The 26397-nt window shown below is 41.0% G+C and overlaps 1 protein-coding gene across 17 annotated transcripts in view; it reads right to left on the minus strand.

Annotated features, from left to right (window-relative positions):
• Window positions 1–26397, minus strand: part of MEF2C (myocyte enhancer factor 2C) — a 201243-nt gene that overhangs the window by 84238 nt on the left and 90608 nt on the right. For all 17 annotated transcript variants that reach the window (XM_077347571.1, XM_077347569.1, XM_077347565.1 and 14 more), the window contains one exon: window positions 22093–22296. In XM_077347571.1, coding sequence (XP_077203686.1) covers window positions 22093–22296 — 204 coding nt within the window. The remainder of the gene's footprint in view (window positions 1–22092; window positions 22297–26397) is intronic.

The following is a 26397-nucleotide window of genomic DNA, read 5'->3' on the forward strand; positions in this document are numbered from 1 at the left end:
TTCATAGGAAGGAGAGCCTTAAGTGACAGGCTGCTCAATCTGATTGGTTAGCATTAGTTGAGAAGAGAAAGACAAAAAAGCTGAATGCTGAGGAGAAATTCAGTCTGAGGAGAGTCAACTGAGAAGACTCAAGTACTGACAGTGTCTGAATTCAGACCTGAGAGCAGTTTAAGACATACAGAGTACTGGGAGGTTGGCAAGGAAGAGTGTTTGGTCAGATGAAGACTTCCAACTCAGGCCAAAGAAAGGAAACAGATCTTCTAGTGAGAGAAGAATTTCCCTACCCTGTCAAAACAGGGAGATATTTCTGAAGAGTTGAGAGGTTCCTAGTCTGGTGCAGTTAGAGACTGCCTTGTGAAATCTGAAGAGTCAGTTAAAACTCAAGAAGAGTACTGGTGTGTCTAGAGAAGGGGACTGAATACTGGATAGATCAGTGATTCTCAACCTTCCTAATGCCATAACCCTTTAATACAGTTCCTCATGTTATGGTGACCCCCAACCATAAAATTATGCAAGTGTTCTTTCACAGAAATTAAACTGAAACTAACCAATGGCGTGAAAATCCATTGTTCATTATTGTATATACATTGTTTTTTCTCAAGGGTTTCTCAGTTTAAGTCTGCCTCTCGTCATGCCAAGCTACACCACAGCCTAGAACGCTTGGTGGGAGACTGCGCTGCGCTGAAAGTGCTCCTGACGGCTTAATTGCGGGTGCCTGCAAGGAGAGCAGCAACAGTGGCAGCAACCTCCGGCCAAGCTGCTCGCCCTGCCGCAACCCCTGTGAAAGAGTCATCTGACCCCCAAGGGGTCCTGACCCCCAGGTTGAGAACCACTGGGATAGTGTGTTCCAGCCTTCTGGAAACCCAAAGAGTCAATGAATATTCAAAGAAAATGTACTAGAGTATTGAGAAAAAATTGGGACAAAAGCCTCTAATTGTAAAGATTTTAAGTCACTATTAATAACTTTAAAAACTCTCAGTCTGAAACATATGAACTGTAGTCTGAGCACATATCTAGATATAGATACACACACACACACAGTGTAATCTTTTCCTTTTAGCAGAAGAATTTGATGACCTTCAGGAATGAAAAAAATCTACAAAAATTCCTCCAAGATTTAGAATCATAGAATCATAGAGTTGGAAGGGGCCATACAGGCCATCTAGTCCAACCCCCTGCTCAATGCAGGATCAGCCCAAAGCATCCTAAAGCACTTGTGCTCAGGAAATAGCATGCAACTCACCCATGTGTGACCATCTCATTCAACTGTGTCTATCTTGCATGCTTGAAATTATGTTATTTGAAATTATGTTTTCATGAGCTGAGTATGATTTTTTTTAGCAATATTTCTATATAGGGATATTATTTTGTTTGAAATGGCCAGAAAGTCCAATTTTTATTTTCAAATCTATATAAGACAGGTTTTAGAGATATTTAAGCATATTTGATATTTTGAAAGTCAAAAAATCTTCCTTCTAAGGCTGCACCCTATTGTAGAAATTGGCCATTTCTTTGTCACTGAAATCTCCACTGGAAATTTCATGCTGAAATTGACTCTAGCAGTGGTACTACATGGAAAGTTACTCTATTGTTTAGATAACTGTGAATTTGATTAACCTATCTGTTAGCCCGGGCTAGTGTTTCAATGGGAGTCCTCCAAAGAATATGTGATATGGAGGCAGGCAATGGTAAGCCACCTCTGAATGTCTCTTTCCTTGAAAATCCTATGGGATCACTATAAGTCAACTGTGACTTGATGGCAAAAAAAAAAGCTTTACAAATGATCTGTTGTGTTAGCTGTTGTTCAGGTGCACGATGTATGTAACTTGTACTGTGCAGGAAATTAGCTGTCTGTCAGATACAAGCAAACCTACAGAATCCAAAAGGCAATCTCAGTCTCACCAATTCTGCAACATATTTTATAGCAATGGACTGAGACATCTCATGACATGCTTTTCTTGGTTTACGGAATCAAAAGACCTTGTAATGTAATCCTGGGTCCTGTTTCCTGCTGCTATGGAACAGAAGGAGAGGAAACTGACAATACCACATAAAAGACCCCCAAATGGCAATAAAAATCCTTATAGAGCAGGATAGAAGTTGCCCACTGGTTGTGTTTCAGGAAATGTACACTTTAGGAATCAATGTCATTTTCATACATCATTTTAAAAGTTTCGCTATGAAACATATGCATTTTAAAAATTCTGGGCTAGGGGGTGGGAGAAAGAGCCTGCCACTGATATCAGTCTGAACATGCTAGACCCATTTAATAACTAACACTAAGTCCCTCAATTACAGTGTTTGAATATACATTATGTGCTTTTATGTTTGGTCGTATTATACATATGATCCCATTGCAGCTCTGTGTGTATATGTGTGTGTGTGTGTGTGTGTGTGTGTGTGTGTAAGTAAAAATATATAAAGCACACAATCCATTAGGAATTGCTTCTCTGTCAAGATTTTGATCTCCTTTGAGTCAATCTATAGCAGCTGCATGTTGTTTAAAATATTCTCATCGACTGTTCTATAATTTACTTCCTTTGAACAGCCTATGAGCTATAATGCTTGATCAAAGAAATAAACTCATGCTTTAACAACCCTAACATAAAGTGCATGCACTTTTTTATAATAGGGCTCCATAAAATGTAATTATAGTTGTCTATAGATCGCACAGGATGATGTAAATAAGTGGGTTTGAGACTTTTTATAATGCATGCATATCCAATACATAAAAGATTTTTACCCTTAATGCCAGTTTCTATTTGCAAAAGATATTGAATTAATCAAAATAAAGTTGGGTGGACTTCTTTTACTGATACATTTACATGACCGTTAATTGCTGAGTATTAAAAAAAAGTCTAGGCTTATCTGCTAAAATTATAAAGTGTTTAGAAAAATGCAATTTCAAAACATTATTGCACATTTAAACAGCATTAAATATCTAATATGTAAGCATCAGTAACATGTTTCAATTGATTATGATGAATACATTTTACAACTGATCAATGGAATTATGATTATTAAATATCTGGGCTAATAAAGCAAATATAATTGAGGCTTTCATAAAGCTGTATATCTGATCGTACTAATTTCACTTTGAGCTTTAGGCAAACCATGCCTTGCATATTTAGAGACCTCTCATAATCTGAGGCAAATGGATTCAATCAATAACATCTACTTAATACATTAAGTATGGATGCAAATTATACAGAACACAAATAAATAATTAACATTTGTTTACTGTAACAAAGGCAAAAGTCAGCATATATTGAAGTTTAACAGAGATTTGCCAAAACAATAAAAACGTAAGGAAAGATACCTAAGGAACTCTGAAAGCTTCCTTTGAAGTAGTTGTCAAGAGTCACATTTTATAAAAGCCTCCCCCCCCCCAACACATTGCTAGACCTAAGTGTTATACAGCAGATTTGCAAGTATGTGGACTGAATCTACTGATGTTTCAGGAACTTTGGATTGTTGGACATATTCTAAGCACTCATGTGGGAAAAAATTACACACACATAGCTGATGCTTTCTTTCCCTTTTGCTCTGCAATAGATCCAGCTGCCTGGCTCTTTTGAAGCACACAACAATTTGCCTTTTCCTACATCATGAACCCAACTTTGAAAAGGCTCCTAGAGTCTAAGATCTATTTGCCCTAAGAACAATATAGAATTATCATAGAATCATAGAGTTGGAAGGGACCTCCAAACTCCTGCACAATGCAGGAACTCACAACTAAAATATGTGGTCCTCTTTTTACACACAGTGCTGTTCTCCTGCTCTATATGTTAGCGAAAGACTGAAAACAACATCGGGACTGAATCTATTTGTTACACATAATATATTTCTGGTAAGGCCTTGGAGGAGGAGCGTGTCTCATGGCTTGAGTGTCACTCAGTGCTTAACACCCACTTAGGGTCATTGTCCTGCCCCTGAGTGCCTCTTCCTCCAACCGGCTTGCCTGTCTGTCCAACAGCCAGCCAATCACCTTCTGTCTCCCACCCCTGACCATCCCCTCCTCCTTCCATTTCCCTCTGAGGCTCAAAGTCTACAGATCGCTGCTATGTGAGAGCTGCCCCTGCCAGGTGGGTTCCCTTCCCGGGGGCATCCAGCCTGCAGCCTTTCCAAGTCCTGGGGGGGAGGGGGAGGCCATCCACGGAGTTCTTCCACCCCACCCCCACCCCAATCTAGCACCTGCTGCATTCCTGAATGCAATAGGCTTGGGCCCTAATTATGATATAGGTAGGATGTATGTCTATAATATGTCTCTGGTTACCATATATAAACCAGTCAAAATACTCCTGCCCTCACCAACTTAATATTGATCCTGCCCATGTCAAGGCCTGGCACCACCTGCATTTGTATTCCCAGAGGAAATATCTGACAAGTTATTCCTGTTATTGCTCAAGATGTGGAGGTTCCTGGGAGAATTATCTCCTCTGTTTAACCATATAAGGTCAGTTACTTGCTCTCGGGCTGTACTTAAACATTTAACTCTTGCTTTGAGAAAACCAGCAATATTCCAAGATATAATGAGTGCAAGAGATTTTTTGCTGCCTTTCCAGGGAATCTGCCTAATGAAAAATACAAAATAAGACATCATAAAAAAAATGTGACTTTAGAATTAAAACCCTGCATTAAAAACCAGGCCAGAACACAGAATTAACATTGAGCATAAGTTCTTGACGAGCATGCTGAAACTCTCAAGTGCATATCAAAGAGGTTTCCAGATGGTGGCTCATAGTAATAGCATCACTTTTTCCATGTGAATATCTTTACTTGACCATAAATACAGCATTATGCACTAAGCAAGGTTTGCTATCCTCCAATATTGCTATTCAATCATGTCTGTTCCTCATTGGATTAAGGGAATTTAGTATATTAGCCAGATGCCAACTGTTTGTTGTCAAAATAGGGTTTAGTGATCTGAAGTAGGGATAGATGCAAACCACATTTTTGTGGTATGGCACATGGTTTAAACACAAACTGAAACATGAACAAATATATACTGGGAAGTTGCTTTGTGAGCCGATCCAGTTCATATGAATTCCTAATTCCTGCTTTATGCTCCTCACTGCTATTGGTGGGTAGCAGAAAACAAGGGATTTAAACCACTACTTTTTGCTCCTCTAGGCTTTCTTCTCAGAGCTGAACCCATGAAAGTCCCTTTAAACAAGTGAGGCATGCAGAGCAAACTCTCCCATGGCTCAGCTATTTAAAGGGCCTTTGTGAGGCAGCACTCACATTTAAATCAAATAGCTGAGCGATGGGGAGCTTCCAGCTGTTTTGCGAGCTTTCCGCTCTTCACAAACTATTTCACAGTTCATTATATTCATGGCAGTTCTTCAGTTCATGAAAATTGCTCCATGAAACATGAACTGGCCAAAATTCATAATGGACTTTAGTATTTCAGCTGGTTCATGCCCGTCCCTAATATGGAGACTTCTAAGGGGCTCTGCATCTATTTCCACACGAGAGGTAGGCATTTCCCCCTTTCATAGAGAGGATAACTAAGGTTCATGTTCCACTTGAACCACTATTTTCCCCAACCATAAGTGATGGCAACCACATCTGAAACTATGATCTGAAGATCTGTTAACTCCAGTTTTACTATGACTGATGGAACTACAGTCATAGTTGTTACAAATCTGGAAGGGAGATTGGGAATAACCATGCTGGGGGGAAAAGGTTTTAAGAGAGAAACACACACACACTTTTGAACTAGTAGATGCAGTGCTTCTAAGCTTCTAATGCATATTCCTGTGAAGAACATTTATGTCCATAACCAAGTTTTTTTATCTGCTGTACATAGCAAGACTGTGTCAGTGATAAAAATGAGTCCGTTAATATGTCTATATAACGCAGCTGTATGTAGCAAACTATCTAGGTTGGAAATAGCTGCACAGGGTCGTGTGTCCTATTTTTTTCCATGCAAGCAGTAAAGATACAATATGGGAATTCAGTCTCGGTAATTACTAATACACCACACAGACACAATTACACCCTGTGTACTGCATAAAGGGATCACTTGTGGTCTGCCTCCATCACAAAAAGCAGTTTGGAGGGTGCAACATGCAAATAAGACAAAATTCCTTACAAGAAGGATGTAGACCAAAAGAGTTAACGAACACAAGGACTCTGATTCTTCTAGAGTGATTTCAGTCCCTTCTCATCCATTACTGTCCTTTGTCTCCAATGCCTTATCACCAACAGCATTACAGGAATTGAACATAACAATACACAGGCCCAAATAACCTCCTGAACTTCCTACATATCCACTTGTTATATTTGGCAAGATGCTTTTATTTAAAAAAAAAAAAGATTGGAGAAGCAACACTTAAATTCTTTGAAATCACACTGTAACTTTAACTCCTGTGTATGCAAGGTTTGTCCATAGTTCAAATATGAGTCCTTGAGTTGCCAAACTGCAGTGGGGCCATTTCTAGAATTACAACTGATCTCCAGATAACATATATCAGTTCCTTCAGGGAAAATGGCTACTTTTGAGAGACGACTCTATAGTATTATATTCCACCCTCCCCAGGCTCAACCCCCAAAATCTCCAGGAATTTCCCCACCCAGAGTTGGCAAACCTAGTCTTCCTCCTCAGCCTATGCTCCAAACCCCAATTCCAACCAAACAAGAAAAATTAAGCAACTTGCTTCTAAACTGAGAACCCTCTTCCAGGCCTATATTTTAGGCCTGTCAAATTTTAGGCCGATATTTAACCTGTCGAATGTGACCAGGTAAGGAATAATGTGTCAATAAGGCAATGGATCTAAAGCAATGTTAAACTCCTGGAATGTATAATGAATCTTAAAGATACATTACTCAGATTAAAATAATAAAGTAGATTATCACAGATATTGCATGGGGGGGGGGGAATCTAGTTGTTCCTCACTGCATACTACCCCATGAGCAGATTTTCTCAGCTTTAGTGCTTTGATTTTACAACTGAAAACCATGAAACAGAACTGAAAATGTACCTGGAAATTAGAAAACCACTAGTGTTTTTATTTCTTCTTACTTAAGCACAAGCTGAGGGCAGAGCTGCAACGACTCAACAGTTAGCAAGTTGTGAAGTATATAAAATGTTAAGTTATATCTTCATAGGCTACACTGTCAGCATGGATCTGAAAAATATATTTGTGGAACGCAGGAGAACGGCTGGAGGGAGCCAAAGGAAGGCTTTAGGAAAAGCCAGCTATTTTTGACAGCAAGCTAGCTTCTGTGAAACAAAGCCCTGTCTTTCATAAAATGTTTACGACGATGAGGGGGAAAAATATATCCCTGGGCTAAAATGTTTATTGGCACCTAGGAGTCTGAAGAGAGCAAGTGAGGCCTGTGGGTTGTGTTTTTCTCTCTCTCTCTCTTTTTTTTTGGAAGGCACTTTATCATCGCCTGCATTCTCAAAGGGATCTCTGAATGAATAGAGCTGGATTACTCAGCCTTCCAGTCCACGCCCATTCCTCTCCATTTTCCTTGGCAAGACTGAGAGCCAAGCTATTTTTAGTTAGGTGGTTTTCTATTTTTAGGCAGCTACCAGTTAGAGACATTTGTTAGGAATTTTTTTTTCAAGCACAAAAGGGGGAGGGAGGATGAAGCTTCCTTTCTCATATTGTAAAACAAGCTTTTCAACCTGTAACTCTAGGCATTTCAGCTGCTTCCAATCTTGGCAAAAATAAAAGAAAATTCAAAAGTTCAAGGATTTAAAAATAAACCTAGCCTCTGGCAAATAGACCCAAACACAACAAGCTGTTACTATGTGCAACAGTGACTACAAAAAACAAAGAACATTATCCAAATGACTAGATTTTTTTTGGGGGGGGGGAATAACAGAACAAAACAGTAGAGCCATTAGGTTACAGGAATGTTACACAGACATGTGAGATTTTTCCAGTTTCTAAGCCAGAAAAAGGGCTCTCTGCAAAAAAGAACAAACAGTTTGTAATAGTGATTCAAGCTTATGCTAGAAGAAATGGATTTTCAATCATTTTTTCTCTTTTGTTCTCAGAGCACTTTTTTCCAGGGGGAAAACAACATCCAGCCACTTACACATTCAAGAAAGGAAAAGCCAGGAAAATTAAAAGGATCACTGGGTAGGGTTGTCAACAGGCCTGGAGGAAGATGTCCTATTCCCTTACGAGTCTTGATGTTTCAAAATGGGCAGTTGAAGCCTTTCATGACATAGGGGTAAATAACATCAAGGAACGAATATTGTAAGCTTAAACGTGACTTTTTTCCCTCCAGGCCCTAGCTTCTGGACAATAGAGAACTTGTTTTCAGTCTCTTCTGCCAAAATACAGTCAACTGTACCAGTTACCTTCCTGTAGTTTTTTGTCATGTCTTCTTAACCAACAAACATTTACTAGCATAATGGTTTGGAGGTATTTTATTCAGAAAACAAGATTCTACAGAACAGACAGTTGCCAGGTCTTTCCTGGTTACTGGCAGAGGGTAGGGGTAGGGTTCTTAGGTCCAAGTTGGGAAACTCCTCAAGATTTAGGAATGGAGCTCAGGGAGGGCAGTGAAGTACAATGTCATAGGGCCCACTGTCCAAAGCAGGGGTAGTCAAACTGCGGCCCTCCAGATGTCCACAGACTACAATTCCCATGAGCCCCGGCCAGCGAATGCCCTGGTCCAAAGCATCCATGTACTCTGGGGAAACTGACATCTGTAGTATGGAGGTAAGCTATAATTCTGGGGGATTCTCAGAAGGCTGGAGGCTGGCAGCTCTAAAAGTATGTAGCACCTTACATATATTCTCTCCAAAGCAATTCTCTAACCAGCTTTTCCCCATTTTTACCAGTTTTCCCCATTTTTAAAGCAAATACAATTTCTGAAAAAAAGTGGCTAAATCTTGCTGTACAGGTAATTAGCACACTCAAAACAGAATTGTAATCCAGAATAAACTGAATATGCTTTCTATACAGGCTGTCTGTCGGAGATTGATAGGAAGCTCAAGGGTATTGCTGCTCTTCTACATCATATCTGAAAAGGTCCTTGTATAAGGCTGTCATTAGAAGGGAAGATATTACGGCTAAAGCTCACACATCATGTGATCAAACTTGCTAGTAAAATTATTAATGCTCGACATGGTCAGCGGCAAAAGGAAATGTGGTCACCAAAGGATCCGCTGGCTTGACACGATCAAAGCTGACACAGGGATGACCATGAACCAGCTAAAAGACACTGTCAGAGACAGGGGCGCATGGCAAAGACTCCTATAGAATCGCCGAGGGTCGGACACGACTGAACAGATGACATCGTCATCATCATCATCAGGCTGATTTCAACATGACACTGATGGTCAAGGAAAACCGAACCACGCCACCACCCCTTGCAGTACCCCAGATCCATATGTTGTACTAGCATGCTGACACGGCCCACGTGATAGTTTTGCACAAGCAGTGGTCCTGTTTAAAAGGGACACTGTGAGTGTTTAGTGGTGTGTAGATATATTCTTCGGTCATATCAGCAGCAAATTTCAATCAGGCCTGGATTCTTGAAGGTATGATTGAGAAGTGTGGAAACAGGGCAAAGCTCTTGCACTCCCCATATGTGTCCTCTCATAGCTTTGTCATATTCAAAACCACTTAGAGTAAACCAAGGAAGGCTTGCAACATGAAACAGTGAGAGAGGCTTATTTACAATGAATAAAAGCCCTAATTAATATGAAAAAAGGCTTTTAGAATCTAATTAACCTCCCAGCTAGTAATTAGCTCTATGACCTTTAGAAATAATTGGCAGAGGGGATATTTCCCTCCTTCTCTCATTCAGGACCTCCTATTAGGCAACTAATCTAAGATATACGATAGGACCCACTGAAATGTTTGATGAAAAAAATATGTAATATGTCAATCAGGCAAATGGGAATCATTCAAACATAACTCACCGGTCATTTGTATGTGTATGCATCTATGTCATAAATGATGCCTGCTGCCTAATTGTGTCCAACTTTTCAGAACACAGGAGCCATAATAAAGGTTACTTTTCTGCACTGCATTATCCCTTATACTAGCTCATTTCTGCTAAACAATACCACTGGTTATAGCAAAATACCAGATTCATGATTTATATCAACAGTCTTTCAAAAAATTTGATTTCTAATCACTGGACCTTTGCAAAGTGAACAATTCTATGGATCCCCACTAAACAGACATTGGTTTTGTAATTTTTTAAAAAAATTCCATAGTCAACAGCAGTTTCTGCAAGCTTACTTCTCTTTGGCCTCATAAGCATTTATAGCACTAGCATGGTTCATTTCCATTAAGATCTGTTACACAACCATGGATTTTCACACTTATTAACAATGATGATAATTTCAGCTTTGGTGGTGGAAAGTGCTGTCAAGTCACAGCCGACTTATGCTGACCCTGTAGGGTTTTCAGAGATGCTTTGCCACTGCCTGCCTCTGTATGGTGACTCTGGACTCCCTTGGTGGTTTCCAATCCAAATACTAAATAGGCCAATCCTGCTTCGCTTCTGAGATAGGGTTAGCCAGGGCCATTCAGGACAGAGCATTTCAATTGTAGGAGCAGAAAACATGTTATACCATAGGTACTCTAAGTTTGTTAGAAAATTTGTATATGACCAATGCTTCTAATCACTGCTGATAATTTATCATTGGTAATAATATAATTATCATGCCAGGAATAGAACCATAGCATTGCAGATTTTGCTCTCTGGGGCCGTTTTAGATTCATATGCAAACCAGATTTTTACACTACAATTTATTCATGGTTTGCCATCCTAGTTTGGAGGGCAGCAGTAAATCAGTGTCTGACAAATTCAGATAAAATGGCAAACTGATTTGTATGAAACTGGAAGTAGCTAGTTAACTATGAGCATGAGAATAGGGAAAGGAAGGAAGCATGCAACCACAGTTTTCATTTGCATAGTGCCAAGCTGCATCCATTGACTTAGCTCTACAAAGATAAACCTGCAAGTCTATGACCGTTTATGCACTGGAGGTTTCATGCCAGGTTGCAGGCTGGAGTTTTAGTCGTGGCAGGTTGCGACACCTCTTCCTGTACCCACATGGGGGAGCATTTGGCCTGGTGCATCTCATCCGCCCCCGATCTGTGCTCCTGCACGGGAGATGGGGCAGTGAAGTTCTCAGTGCATAAACGGTCTAACAAAAACATTTAAACTGCATTCCGGGTACCTTAGAGTTCCTTAGAATCTTGTCAGATAAGTAATGAGATAATCAATGATGGATATAACCTTCAATGAAACAGACTATTTGACCATCAGTATCAATACTTTCCAGCTGTTTTGGCTAAGGTGAGGGTACGGGAACTCTTTGGCCAAAGAGGCTTATGGTGAGACTCAAGAATGCTGGCTGGTACCCTCTGGAATATTCTCCAGGATCTCCAAAACATATCTTTGTCAAAGCACCTAAGAACTCTTTGGTGGATAAATTCAAGTGGAACAGTTTCTTCAAAAGTTAGAATGCCACCAGTCTAAATAAAAATGGATCTAAAGTCTGTAAGATAGCTCCACATGTTTACCATCTCATGTTCTTTAGAATCTAAGCAAATGTACATGAAAAAATTATCATAGCAGCAAATTTATTGGTTACTTATCAAAACTACTGCCATCATAACAATTAGCATTTATACTGAATTTGTGAAGTATACTTATAATGACCCTATAAAGTAAATTAGTAATATTTCTCTAATATGTATTGCAATTGGGGACTGAGAGCTGAACTGATACTAGGTTACCTAAGGCCAGTTATAGGGGTTTATGGCTGAGGTGGAGCTGAGACACAGATTGCATGGCTCAAGAATTATACTTTTAGAGATATTCCACTTCATCAGACTCTGCTGCTCCCTGACCTATGAGGCACCATCCTTTAGTTTCACATTCCGCCTCAAGAGATTCAGGATATCTAGCAATCATAACATGCCACATCTCAAGGTTTATTTTGGTCAATAAGCACTGAAGCAATAAACACTGAAGAAGATTTTAATGACAATGAGAAGATAAATTTGTTGTGGGGTGCATTTTTAAAAGTGATAATCAAACAGATACAGAAATGCAAAAGAATGGCAGTAATTGTATAATATAAATCTGTATAACATGAGGAGAACCTGGGCATAAATGTAAAGGAAGTTAGGATGTTAATGGTTGTGTTAGGAAAATAAATAAAAATACATGTAAACTGGAAGTATACTGAACAATTCTGACCAGTTAGCCTGAAAACTATTTTTGGAAAAAAAAGATAAGATCTACCGGTTGAGTGTGGGTGTATCCACCCAAAAGTATGAAGTTAAAATTAAGTGGTGATCTCTAGGAGGCAGGATTCAGGAGACAGACGAGATGGGAGAGAAATGAAAGGTTTCAGCAAAGGACAGAACTGTAAGTAGCAATCATGGTATCCGCAGAAAGGAGTGGGTTGAAGAGGACAGGAAAGGGTGAAACCATTGTGAGAGCAGCAAAGAAGTAAAAGATTGATGGACTGAAACTAACACAAAGGGTGAGCAGTGGTCTGGTGGTCTGGAGGGCAAAGGGAGGCATGATTTATTGAAGAGAAAGACAGAATGAGAAATTGAGAATCAAAATGCAGAAACAAAAAGACTGATATATGGGTGCAGGGAAAGATTTGTACTATTCTTGAAGTAAAAATGGGAATCGAGGAGGTGGGAATCATTAGGGAACAAAGCAAGAGTAAAATGTTAAATGCTTCAATTGACCTAAACCTTTAATATGTATTAGAAGGACATTCAGTGAAAATAGAGGAGGAAAAAGATGGCATAATTTTAAATAAAAAGTTATTACAGATTCATTAAAAAGTCCAGCTCCGGGGCAAAGGTTCTGGAGTCCTAAGTTCAATGTATAGGTAAAACACAAAAAAACAAAGCAAGCTGTGGCTGCATTTCTGCCTCACCAAAGCAAGGCAGAAAGATTCCAATTTCACCAACTGTTAAATACATAGAGTGATTTTGTGTTATCCATCTCAGTAACAATATCATCATCAAGAAAGTCAAAAGGCTATCTGCAATTATTTTTTTTTTAATTATTTGACTACCACAAATTAGTTAGATGCCCCAAATTCTGCTACAAGCAGAAGAGCTGTTTTATACCCTGTTTTTCATTATCCAAAGACCTTTCAAAGTGACTTCCAAACACCCTTCTGTTCCTCTCCCCACAACAGACACCTGTGAGGTAGCTGGGGCTGAGAGACTACTAAGAAAGCTGCTCTGCAAAAACAGCTCTAAGGCAGGGGTAGTCAACCTGTGGTCCTGAACTACAATTCCCATGAGCCCCTGCCAGCAAATGCTGGCAAATGCTGGCAGGGGTTCATGGGAATTGTAGTTCATGAACATCTGGAGGGCCACAGGTTGACTAAGGGAATTGTAATTAGTCCAAAATCGCCTAGCTGGCTGACTGAGGAACCAACCTGCCTCTCTGGATTAAAGTCCACTGCTCTTAACTACTACACCATGCTGGCATGCCTGAGGAAGCAAGCCTAAGTAGGTCTATTCAGAAAGAAGTCTCACTGTATTCAACAGGGTTTACTTTTAGGAGAATGTTCTTAGGATCACAGTTCAAGGACAGAGTGCTCGTAAAGAAGCACAGAACACAAGAAGAAAAGTGACTGAGGCACAGACGTGGACTCACACCCCCACATTGTTTCCCTAACACAAATTAACCCACACATTCGTTGTTATTAGACTTGGAAGGGAAGATATATATATACTGCCAAATAAAAAGGCAGCATGTGAGGAATACACTCTGTTGCAGCGATTATGCACGGCCGCCGAAACGGCGATTTCGGGTCACATGGAAAACGCGGAGGGGGAAGACGCGACGCATACCGGTTATGTACGGGGCGGGGCGCGACGGCGGCAAAACCCAGAGTAACTGATTATGCACGCGGCGATCCGGGCGCCGCTTCTGGTTGCGCCCCGGTCACCTGGAAGCTGCGCTTTCTTCCACGTTTCACTGACGCGGCTTTTTCGGCGGCATGCACCGAAGCTGCGGCCGGTTGCAGCCGCCTCCATGCGTTATCGGTGATTTTAGCCGCCGCCATTCCACCCCAAATGTGCGCTAAAACCCCCGTGCATAATGGGTCTAGATCAACACTTTTTCTGCTCCTGCACAGAGGAACATTTGTCCTGGTGCACCTGGTCTGCCCCAGATCACTGCTCCCATACAGGAGCCAGGGCAGTTAAGTTCCCAGTGAAGAAACGGTCCCAGCTTCTCAAAGACAGGAAAGCCCATATGGATGAGTGGCTTTGCAATCATAAGAAGACTTTTGCAGAAATATGCCCTACTGAGTAGACATAAGTAGGATTCTGAATCAACTTGCCTCACTTTAGGGTAGCTGTACAGTTGTTTGTTTGCACCTGATAAGCAATAAGGACATTTTTACCACACCTCAGGAGAATATGGGTGTTTTTAAAGGCTGTTTTATGGGCTTCTGCAGTTGTTTAAACCGATTTATAAGTATTATATATCAAGTTAGTGAATTTTTGCTGACTTGAAAGAAGAAAGAACTATGGTGTGAAGAAGTAAATACTACATCTTGGGATCACAGAGTCAGAGCATGCGGTCTTAAAAGAAGATGATTTGAATGGGGGAAGGTTTTCTTCTTAACATTCAACAGACAGATTCAAATATTTAAAATAAGGCAACTCTTTATTCTGCACCAACACATGTACTCAAACTACTTTCTGCGTGCAAAGCTGCCTGCCTCCTCAGCTTTTGTTTGCTTGCTTCATTGTACTGCCAACAGTGATGCTAATTATCAAGTAAAACAATATAATTACACTGAAGTGGGTTTTTTTTTTTGCGCGTAATGTAAAGACTCTTCTCCCTCCCATCCACACCCACACACTGCAGAACTATTTCCTCTGACCCTGAAACAGTGCTGAATCCGGAGTGACCTTTGTACTCCACACTTCGGTCTGAATATAGAAAATCACATCCTTTCAAATTCCTAAGCCTTTTTAGCAGCTAGCAAGCCATATGGGAAGAAACAATAAGCACAGCATTTTGTCTCTCTTTTGTTTGATTATTGCTTAACAATTTAAATATTCTGAAATGACTGCCAGTTGTAACGACAGCTCTTGCTTTCTTGGTAGAAAAAGTCTGAAATCTTTGTTGACACAAATTGTGTACACAACCACACACACAAAATTCCTCATGGTACACATCATCACAAAGCATAGTTTACTATATATTTTGTAAAGACTTTTTAGCATGTTTATGAAAACTTATTTTGTCCTTTACATATTTGCAAATATTCCAGCCCTTCGTACATTTGAACTGTTCTTTCTTAGAAACCAAAAGCCCACCATCCTTCAGTCTGAATCATAAAAGAGAATTAAGGCATTCATTATAATTTGTAATCAATTCACACAAAAAGAAAGCTAATAGAAAAACGGATCTAGCCTTACCACAAAGCAATTTTAGGCCTGAGAGCAGGGTGTACAGTTGCTGGAATGATTGGGAAGGACTAACAGTATAATCACACCCATGTCTTTGTTTCCGAATCATAGCAGGAGAGAATGCCTGGTAATACTGAGATGCAAGAACATGCACAACATCTCATGGTGACCCTGACAGAATCTTAAAATACATCAGAAGAATTAAAAATTCTTATACTGAAGAAGGGGACTTTTTGGGTTGCCAGATCTTCCACTATAGCTGGAGACTTCATGGGAACCCCCCCCCTTTTTTTTTTTTTGCCTGCTGGTGCCTGGAGAAAAGTAAGAAAGGAGTAGAAATCTGGATACTTGTAAAAATTGGAAGTAACATTATGCATGCTTCAGGAATTGAAAAAGAACTATGATTTACCATAGGGCTTTGGTAAAATTCTTGAGCATCCCACAATACCACTTCCAGGTTTATCAGAAGTCTCATCAGTGTGATACAGATGTCATAGTCCCTACTCCCTGATTACTCCTAGGTGGTTGCTAGCAAACATTGCTCTCTTCAATTCAGAAAAGGTATCTTGGTAGCAACTTAAAGGGCCTCTCAGAGTTAAAATAGACCTCCAGACAACAGAGATCAGCTCCCTTGGAGAAAATGGCAGCTTTAGACTCTGTGGCATTGCATCTCCACTGAGCTGCCTCCCTTCTCAAGATTCCACTACCACTAAAATCTTGAGTTATTTTCCAGGCCAGAGTAGGTAAACCTACTTTTGGGAGCCAGAACAAACTGAACTAAATGGTAGCTGAATTTTGATCATTTATTTGTATTATAAGTGATTAACTAAATATTATTTTACAATATTTTACAAAGTAATTCTATGTTTAAGTAAACTTAAAATATTTTTAAAGTCATGAAAGGAATACAAAGGTGACCCAAATAAAGTATGTTTATTTATTTTTAGTTTAATTTGTATACCACCCTTCTTGGACTCACTGTCTCCAGATGGTGAACAACAGAGTCTAGAAAACAATTCATTACAACAGACGATAAAGCAATATAATAAATAAAACCATGTGGCAAGCCGACACAAATATATGAAGAAAATATTGGGCATGATAGGCCACAGGGGCATACTATGTAGACAAGGAAGGATCTGAAGATGGCAGAACACTTTGCCACCATTTTTTCTAATTAACTAAATAATAACAAGAAATTGTACTACTGTGTCTGTGGTGGGGAGTGTACAGTTCTACCTTCTATCAGCCAAGACTTGAAAAAGGAAAAGTACAGAGTTCAAGGAGATTATATAAATGAGGAATGTTTTGTGTACTTCTAGTTTTGCATTCAGAGCCTTTTGTGGCACAGAGTGGTAAAGCAGCAGAAATGCTGTCTGAAGCTGTCTGCCCATGAGGTTGGGAGTTCGATCCCAGCAGCTGGCTCAAGGTTGACTCAGCCTTCCATCCTTCCAAGGTCAGTAAAATGAGTACCCAGCTTGCTGGGGGGTAAACGGTAATGACTGGGGAAGGCACTGGCAAACCACCCCGTATTGAGTCTGCCATGAAAACGCTAGAGGGCATCACCCCAAGGGTCAGACATGACTCAGTGCTTGCACAGGGGATACCTTTACCTTTACTTAGTTTTGCATTAAAAATGATGTGAGGATCTGATTCTCACTTAAATCCACGTAGGAACATCATGGTCAGCTGGGTTGCTTACCTCCAAGTAAAGGCCTGGAGATATTCAGGTACCAGTTGCAAGGAAGGAAGGAAGGAAGGAAGGAAGGAAGGAAGGAAGGAAGGAAGGAAGGAAGGAAGGAAGGAAGGAAGGGGGAGGGAGGGAGGGAGGGAGGGAGGGAGAGAGGGAGAAGAAAACAAGTGAAGGAGGGAGAAGTAAGGGAAGAAAGAATGAAAGCAAACAAAAGAGGGGACGGAGGGAAGAAGGAAGCAAGGAAAATGAAGATAGAGAGAGGAGGAAAGAAGGAGGGGGGATGAAAGAAGGCAGATAGGAAAAAAGGAGGGTGGGGACAGTGTGTAAAAGCCACACAACCAGAGAAGGAGTGTGTGGCAGTTAACTGCTCCTTCTTCCCTTCCCATCTCCCCTCACTTTGTCATCATTGTCTGTCTACACCCCCACCCCTCCAGTTGGGAGAGCACATGGAGGAACTCCCAAAACTCACAGTGGCCCCTATGTAGCTGGGCAGGCAGGCTTTTTTCTGTCTTCTGCATCTCTTCCCCCACTAGGGAGACACAGGAAAAGCCACCCATCCAGGCGCATAGCAGCCAGTGGGCTTTGGATGCACCTCCATGTGCTCTCCTGATGGGGGCTTGGAAGATGGAAGGTGCAGCGGAGTGAAGGGGGCTCAGTGCTGGGTCTGGCCAGATGCTGCCACTCCCATTCCTCCAGCACCCAAACCAAGCTCTGCCTGTCTGAGGCTGAGGAAAGAGCCATGGCCCCTGGATCCCCTTCTCCTGACTTCATGCCGAAGTGAAGGAGGAAGATGTGAAGGTGCTGGAGGTCATGAAGGAGCAGGCAACATGCCCCTCCCAGCAAGCTGCCTTAAGACAGATAACAAAAAAGTATAATAGTCACATAAAAATCAACAATAATGCCATTAATATTAAATAAAATCAATTAAAAGTAATAAAATATTCTTAAAAACTCTTTAGCACAGCAGTATCAAGCATTTACCAGCGATTACCTCGAGAAGGGAGTCCATCGCAGGAGGGGGCTAATTCAAGATGTTCTTACTTATTAGTTACTGGCCTCAACCAAATGCCTAGCACAAGAGCTCCATCTTGCAGGCCATTCTAAATTGAATTAACTCTTGAAGGGCCAAAGCTCTTTTAGGAGTTCATTCCACCCAGATGGGTGCCAGGACCAAAAAGATCCTGGCCCTGGTTGAGGCCAAACATACTTCTCAAGGGTCAGGGATTGCCAGCCTGTTCATATTGGCTGAGCACAATGCCCTTTTTTGGGAGGGGATAGTTGGTCAGGAGGTCCCTCGTGTATATGGGGTCCAGGCCGCATATGGCCTTAAGGATTTACCTGATCTGGAATTCAATCAGTAGCCAATGCAGCTGCATGAAGACAGGCCTGATGTGGGCTCTCCATGGTTCTCGAGAGAACCTGAGAAAGCTGCATTTTGAGCCCATTGCAGTTTCTGGATCAGGGAAAAGTGCAATCCCACATAGAATGAGTTGCAGTAATCCAACCTGGAGGTGACCATCATATGGATCACTGTGGCTAAGTGTTCTGGGGACAAGTAGGGTATTAGTAGCCTTGCTTGGAGTAGGTGGTAAAGTGCCAGCTGTGCTACCTTTGGTGACCTGAGCCTCCACAGAGATGGAGGCACTGAAGATCACATCCAAATCCCTAGCAGACTGTGCAGCTATAAGTTGCACCCCATCTAGGATGGGCAAGCACGCATCCTATCTTGGACCCCTGTCTTTGAGGGGTTGCATTTCAGATGACTCTGCCTGAGCCAATCTGTCACTGCTTCCAGGAAACTGGCAAAGGTGTCAAGGGGTGAGTTTGGTCAACCATCTATTAGGGTATAGAGTTGGGTGTCATCAGCATACGGTGACACTCGAGTCCAAACCCCCAGACCAGCTAGACATAAAGATGTTAAATAATATGGGGAATAGAACTACACCCTGCAGTACCCCACAAGAGAGTTGGCAGTGGCAGGACCCTGCAGCTACCCCTCTGTCCATGACTCTGGAATAAAGAGATCAGCTATTTATTTATTTATTTGATTTATTTCCCGCCACTCCTGGAATGGCTGACTCATGGCAGGTTATAAGTAAGAGATATACTCATAATAAAACATTAAAAACCCCAACACTTAAAAGCAAGAAAAGTGGCAGTAAATCCAATCTTCCTGCCCCCCCTTCCAAACTTGACAGACCCCCTCCACATCCTGTGCCTTGGGGAGATAAATGGGGACCTAGCTTGATGTTACAACTATGATGAGGGCCTGAAAATCATAATTGCTTTGGCCACAACCAAATACCTGGTGGAAGAGCTTCGTTCTGCAGGCACTATGAAACTGAGAAAGCTCCTGCAAGGGCGTCAGTTCTTCTGGAAGCTCATTCCACCAGGTCAGGGCCAGGACCATAAAGGCCTTGGCCCTGGTTGAGACCAGGTACACCTCCCCTAGGCCAGGCACCACTAACAGGTTTGCACCTGCAGAACGAAGGGACCACTGGGGGGACAAAGCGATAGGCGGTCCTTTGGATATGTGGGGCTCAGACTGCATATGGCCTTGAGGATCAAATCTAAAACCTTATCTGAGATGCAACTGGCAACCAGTGCAGCTTCCTTAGCACAGGCTGAATGTGGGCCCCCCAAGATGTCCCTGTGAGTATCCTAGTGGCTGCATTTTCTGGGTCAAGGATAAGGGAAGGCCCGCATAGAGTGACTTTTAGGTCAAGCCTGGAAGTGACCATCACATTATTAATCATGGCTAGGTTCTCTGAGGACAGGCAGGGTGCATAGGGAAAAACACTGTGCTGGCTACTCTGATGACCTGTGCCCCCATTGGTAAGGAAGTGTCACAAATTCCTCAGTTCAGATCTTTTGAGTTATATCCTGGCCAGGCTGGGAAGGTGTGCTTCCTGATCTGGTCCCTTCCTTCCCACCCATAGGACTTCTGTCTTGGAGGGGTTGAGTTTCAGGTGACTCTGCTCCACCATCCAGCTATAGCTTTCAAACATCTGGCAAATATTTTCAGTGGGAAGTCCAGGCAGCCATCAGGAGATAGAGCTGGTTGTCATCCACATATTGGTAACAACCCAGCCCAAAGCTTTGAGCCAGTTGGGCCAGAGGGCACATATAGATGTTAAAGAGTGTGGGGGAGAGAATTGCCCCCTTCGGGACTCCCACAAGGGAGCTGAAAGGGGTGGAACATCTCCTCCCCCACTGCAACCCTCTGTGTCCATCCACTGAAGGGCTGTCCCATGTATCCCAGTTCCAGTGAGGCAGTGGGCTAATAACTCATGGTCAACCACATTAAATGTGGCCGACAGATCTAACAACATGAGGACAGTTAAACTGTCTCAACCCCATGGCCTGTCCAAAAGCCAGACTGGTAAGGATCTAGGCCTGAAGCATCATCTAAGCTAGTCTAGGTATGCTTAGAGCTTGTCCACGGCATCCCTTTCAGCCACCTTCCCCAGAAACGGCAATTGTGAAATGGGGTGTTAGCTGGCCATGTCCTGCAGATCCAACAATGGTTTCTTCAGTAAAGACTGAACCACTACTTCCTTCATTTCCTTCTGAAATGATAGGGAGAGATTTACAATGTCCTGGAGGGTAGACCCAATCTTCTTGTCACTCAGTTTGGTGTAGTTGTTAGGAGTGCGGACTTCTAATCTGGCGAGCCGGGTTTGATTCTGTGCTCCCCCACACGCAGCCAGCTGAGTGACCCTGGGCTCACCACAGCACTGATAAAACTGTTCTGACTGAGCAGTTATATCAGGGCCCTCTCAGCCTCACCTACCTCACAGGGTGTCTGTTGTGGGGAGAGGAAAGGGAAGGCGAATGTAAGCCGCTTTGAGACTCCTTCGGGTAGAGAAAAGCGGCATATAAGAACCAACTCTTCTTCATCATCATCTTGAGCAACCAAGGAGGGCAGGGGTCATGTGGGCATGTGGTTTGCCTCACTGACTTCAGCAGCCTATCCACTTCAGCCAGTGAGAGTCATCTAAAACCATCAAATGTTGGCCAAAGGCAGACAAGAGGCCTCCAATTCTTTTGCTGACTCCAAGGTGAGTGGAAAGTTGTGGAGGAGTAATGAGACTTTGTCTGCAAAGTAGATCACAAATGCCTCACTAATCTCCAACTGTCTGTTAATTGAATGCCCCACTTTCAGGGCAATGAGCAACCAAATTACCCTAAACAACTGCACTGGGCAAGAGCTAGCAGACACGATGTAGGTAGCATTAAACTCCCATTTAGCTATCTCATATGATCTCATAAGGATCCTAAGGGGTGTTCTTGAAGCTTTGTTGTGAGATTTCCTCCACACTCAGTCCAGACATCTCAGCCCCCTTTTCCTCTTGCATAGTTCTTTTGTGTACCAGGGAGCTCACTTGAGGTCGGGGTGGAACGGACACTGGGGAGCAATCTCATACACGGCAGCCAGCATCCGGCTATGCCAGTCCATGACCAACACATCTAATAAGACACCAGCAAGCATCGGATCCTGCAGAACATTCAGGAAACCTTCAGGATATATAAGTCTCTGTGGAAGGACTAAGATATGTCTTCCAAACAGGGAGGAGGTGGCACACTGAGATGGATCTTCAGGGAATAGTGATCTGACAATGGAATATATAACGTATAAATGAGCCTAGTTTACTTTGATAGCTAGATTCTGAGATGATGCTAACTGTGCAACCACTTTCCAAAATCTATCAGAACACAATAAGGGTCTGTTTGAATGTAAATAAGTCATTCTAAGTTACTTGTTTCACCATCTACTAATTTATAGTGTTGTGATTATCACTAAAAGAGTCATCTGCATTTGACAGAACATTAAGTGGAAGGATAATGAAATCAAACAACCCACATGTGAGGTGTTTCCCATATATTCAATTATTTCTGAGGATTCTCAAATCATTTTCAAATAAAGAATAAAGTTGATTTCAAAGCTGTACATAGAGAGGGTAAGCATAAAGCTATGACAAGGGGAAGCATGCTTACCTCTACAATATCTGAATTTGTTCGGCTCTCATGTGGCTCATTGTACTCTGTATACTTCAGCAACACCTTGTCCATATCAGTGCTGGCATACTGAAACAGTTTGTTGGTGCTATTGAAGATGATTAGAGCAATCTCACAGTCACACAGCACACTCAACTCATAAGCCTTCTTCATTAACCCAAATTTCCTCTTTGTGAATGTCACCTGAAAAGAAGAAAGAAAAAGAGGGAAATTGTATATGTCTCTTTTTCATGAAGATCTTTGGTTTTCACGAATTGTTACTCTGAAGTTGCTATAAACTATATGAGCTTCAACAAGGGTTTTTTTGGGGGTGGGGGTGAAACTAACCAACCTAAATATCATTCGAGCAAAGAAGAACAAGAAAATGAGGAAAGAAATATGCCCACACCCTTAAGACTCCATTTGAACAACAAAAACTGAAGAGAAAGACAGGAAGCATTTCTATTAATCTGGGCTGTGTGCTTCCAGTCTTATTTACAAGTCCAAAGTGTCTGTACTAAATCCTTTACAATACAGCAGTTCAAGAGGCTTGCTGGCCACACCTATGGTCTTTCATATGTTTTCACCATTGTGCGTTTTTGCTTTCCACTATGAAAAGTTGCCACTGCAATTGCAGCCATAGCAATATTTCTGGTTTAATGCATTCCCTTCGGTATGGGGGGGGGGGCAGCTCTTACACGTCATTTAGCAATGCCTGCAGAACTGCCTTGCCACTAAAGTGACCTCTTCATTAGTACCACAATCTATTTTAACTCTGCAAAACAGACCAATATATGAAGAATAACAATTTAATTTCATTTCACTTCCCTTTGTCAAGGGTCATCAGGGTATTAATTAAGAAGTGAATATAAGCACCAACAAGCCAGGCATACATTTTCACTTGCATGTTGATACATTTAAAATTAAATAAAAACTGAATAAAGCTTATATTTATCTTTCTTCCACCCTTTGCCCTTTAGCTCTTTCCTCCTCTTTCTCTCTGACACTAAGCTAATGAAAATCTGCTTATTAGTTAGGACAGAGTACCAGTAAAACTGTATGAACTTGACAAAATGTCAGTTTTCTACAATTTCAGAAGATCCAAAATAGCATCAGAAAAGGGATTCAGTTCATGTTCTCTTAATAAATACAGGGGCCATTTTTCACTTTACATGATGTATGGATACTCAAGGACCCACAAACTTATGCATCACAGCAGTGGGAAATGTCACATGCAGATGTAAATTAACCACTTTATTGGGGGGGCACACAAAGGTGGTGTTCAGGAAAGGAGGATGACAACAGCAGTTATTTGTGCATGAAATATTTGAAAGTCTAATATACAACTTCAGCATGCAGCACTCCTCTTAATCTAAAAATTAGACCTGCACATAATCATTAGATTTCTTTTCTGTGTGGATCAAAGTTTCGTCCTGCAGCAAAAAAACAGACATCTTGGTGAAAACAAACTTTTTACAGAAGATAACTCTCTAAGCCTAGCAATCCTATCACTATGATATTTGCCTCCCCCACCAATTTTGCCTGTTAACAGTTTCATAAAACACATAGTAGCAAAATCAAATGTTACAAGGTGGAAAATTTAAATATGATGCTGCTTAATCAGACCCTAGTTACTATCAGTTCTTTAATACTATAAGTAAAAGTACCTCTGCACAAGGATCACTCCCAGATGCCACTGTATGTGGATAAAAAGCTGTTGTTTTATCTTCTTACAAGCCTAATGCAGTCTAAGCTAACTGCAACCCCTGCCTACCACGAACACTCATGCCATGAAAAACCTGATTCTAAATCTGTCTAATCCCACCAGCCAGTACTTTTCAAAAATAAAATAAAAGTAAGTGGCTAAATACTGCCATTCTGCACATCTACTTTACACAATGATATAATAAATTTTCTGTCCCAGTGCTGTATCATTCTTTCTGTTTCCATTACCAAAAGAACACGTCATAAGGCTAGACTTAAACCATTTAAATGTTATTCAAACCAACTTAAATATTTCAAATGCTGAGCAGTTGAAGAATACTTGAATTCAAGACAATTTACATCCGCTGATCAAAATACCTCATTTTAAGCCAACCTAGAAGCTTGCAATTGTGGGAAAAAATCCTCAGGCCATCCATAAATACTAAGAGCAGAAATCCCCCACCTTTCTAATGCTATTTTATATCCTGGTAATAAGTATAAAAATGTGGCTTAAATGGTTCACTAATCTGTGTTAATATGCATTTGCCCCAAAACACGCCCCCAACTGACCTAAGCTCATAAAGACGAGATGGTTTTCCTCAATTGACATGATGGAATATATACACAGGGGTGAAAATCCAAACCATTGACCTATTTTGAAATCACCAGATTATTTTGCGCCATTTCACAATTAATGCTACACCGTAAAAAATGGCAACATGTGTCTTTTTAAAAAAGGAACCTGAGTAGTTCTGTGATTTTTTGAAAAAGAAAACATTAAACAGATCAGGACATGGATTGAGTAGGATGCACGAACCCCACATACTGTGTTGCATCTAAAGCTATTTTCAATCAGACTTGTCGACCACAGTGCTGGAAGAGGAGTGTCTGTATATAGTATGGTTTCTGTTGCAGAGAAACCTCAGAATTCAGCATGTTACAGCTTCTCACCATCAAAGTACACTTTGGGACAGAAATATCTCTAAGGCTGCTGTTTGTGTTTACAGTTAGGTGCTCCTGAACATTTAGTGAGACCACATAAATGTGCTATCCAGGACATTCTTATTTTCACAGGACTTACTCTATTGCATATGATATCTTTTAATTACAAGGAAAAATTAAATAGAGGATATGATAACTAAAAGTTTTATTACATTTTCTTTAAAATCTAATCTTAATTGCTCAGAGTTTGAGCAAATGTATGATATAATGATGCTGCCATTGTTCACCAAGAGATAAAACTGTTTTTAAGCATCACTGTTTCTAAAATGAAAGGAATTTTTCACTATTCTTTTAAAATATGCCATTCATGTACAGATTAAAAACTTCAGACTTCTTTGCATTTAAAACAATATCATCATAAATCATTAATATCTCATACTATTACAATCACTTGACATAAAACGATTCTGTTCTTTTAATAACCGTGGAGAGTTCAAGAACTTCAGAAGTTATTAAGAACAGCTTGAAAGGTATTTAAGAATGTATTTTCTTTTTGCATTATTGATATCTTAAAACAAAAGTATGTAACTTTTTAATGCACACTACTAGTATAAATTTAAAAAGCAATATTTAGTTTTAATACTGTGTTTTTCGTCTTTAGACTGCGATATTGGCTGCTCAGCTAATTGAAATTAACTGATAAGCATTAATCACGGTGGCTGACATGATATCTAGTTAGGCTGAAGGTTGCTGAGTAGGAAAGAATGCATTATTATTTATTTTGTAAATTATTATTTATAAATTATTTAAACATGCCGTCTCTTTGTCTCGCAAGTCATCTTGATTACTGACTATGTGATTCCTCAAGAAAGAAGCTTTTAATTGGTTTGGCTAATGTCTACATGTAAAAATGCTATTGTACCCTCTTGGCTTTGCTGGATTTTCTGTACAATTTATTCACAGAGCTTAGAGAATCAGCAACTACATAAAAATGGGACGAATTTTGGTGTAATAGATAAAATAAAATAATGGAAAGCCTGATCTTTGTGGTGGAGCATGGAACTTCCATAAATGAGCCTATTTGACAGAGCTCTCCTGAACATTAAAGTAGTCTCTGATGATGCATATATAACAGGCTATACCATAGAGGACACCCCAGAAGGATATCTCAACAAACCTGAAAAACATCCCAGGGTTGCAGAAAAATTAGAAAAATAAACCAAGTAAAAAGGGGGTTAAAATCCTCCAAATGAAAAGAAAAAAATGCTTGTAACTTTAAGAAAAGAATACTCACAGAATACCCAGTAGCCAAGCCTTCTAGTTGTTAGTTTCTGTAGGGAAGCAGGAGTGGATTAGGAGGTCTAAATAGTCCTGAAAAGGACCCTGCCCTCCTCCATTGTTAGGACAACTGATGGAAGAACACTTACTCAGAACAATCACTACCCACACAAGTTGGCTTGACCTGGTAGCAGGCACTAAGTAACTCAGCCCACCTTGATCCAGTGCCAGCATCTGTGCAGCCAATCTAGATTATCCTGGAGACAGACTACCACAGGCAGGGAAGGAGGGAACACTGATAAGTAGGAAGGAGAGAAGGAAGCAGGAAATGGGGGCAGGTTATGGGGCTTTCAGAAATGGGAAAGAGGAAATAGTGTTGGA

This window comes from Paroedura picta, chromosome 7 (genome assembly GCF_049243985.1).
Source record: "Paroedura picta isolate Pp20150507F chromosome 7, Ppicta_v3.0, whole genome shotgun sequence".
NCBI classification, from domain to species: Eukaryota; Metazoa; Chordata; class Lepidosauria; order Squamata; family Gekkonidae; genus Paroedura; species Paroedura picta.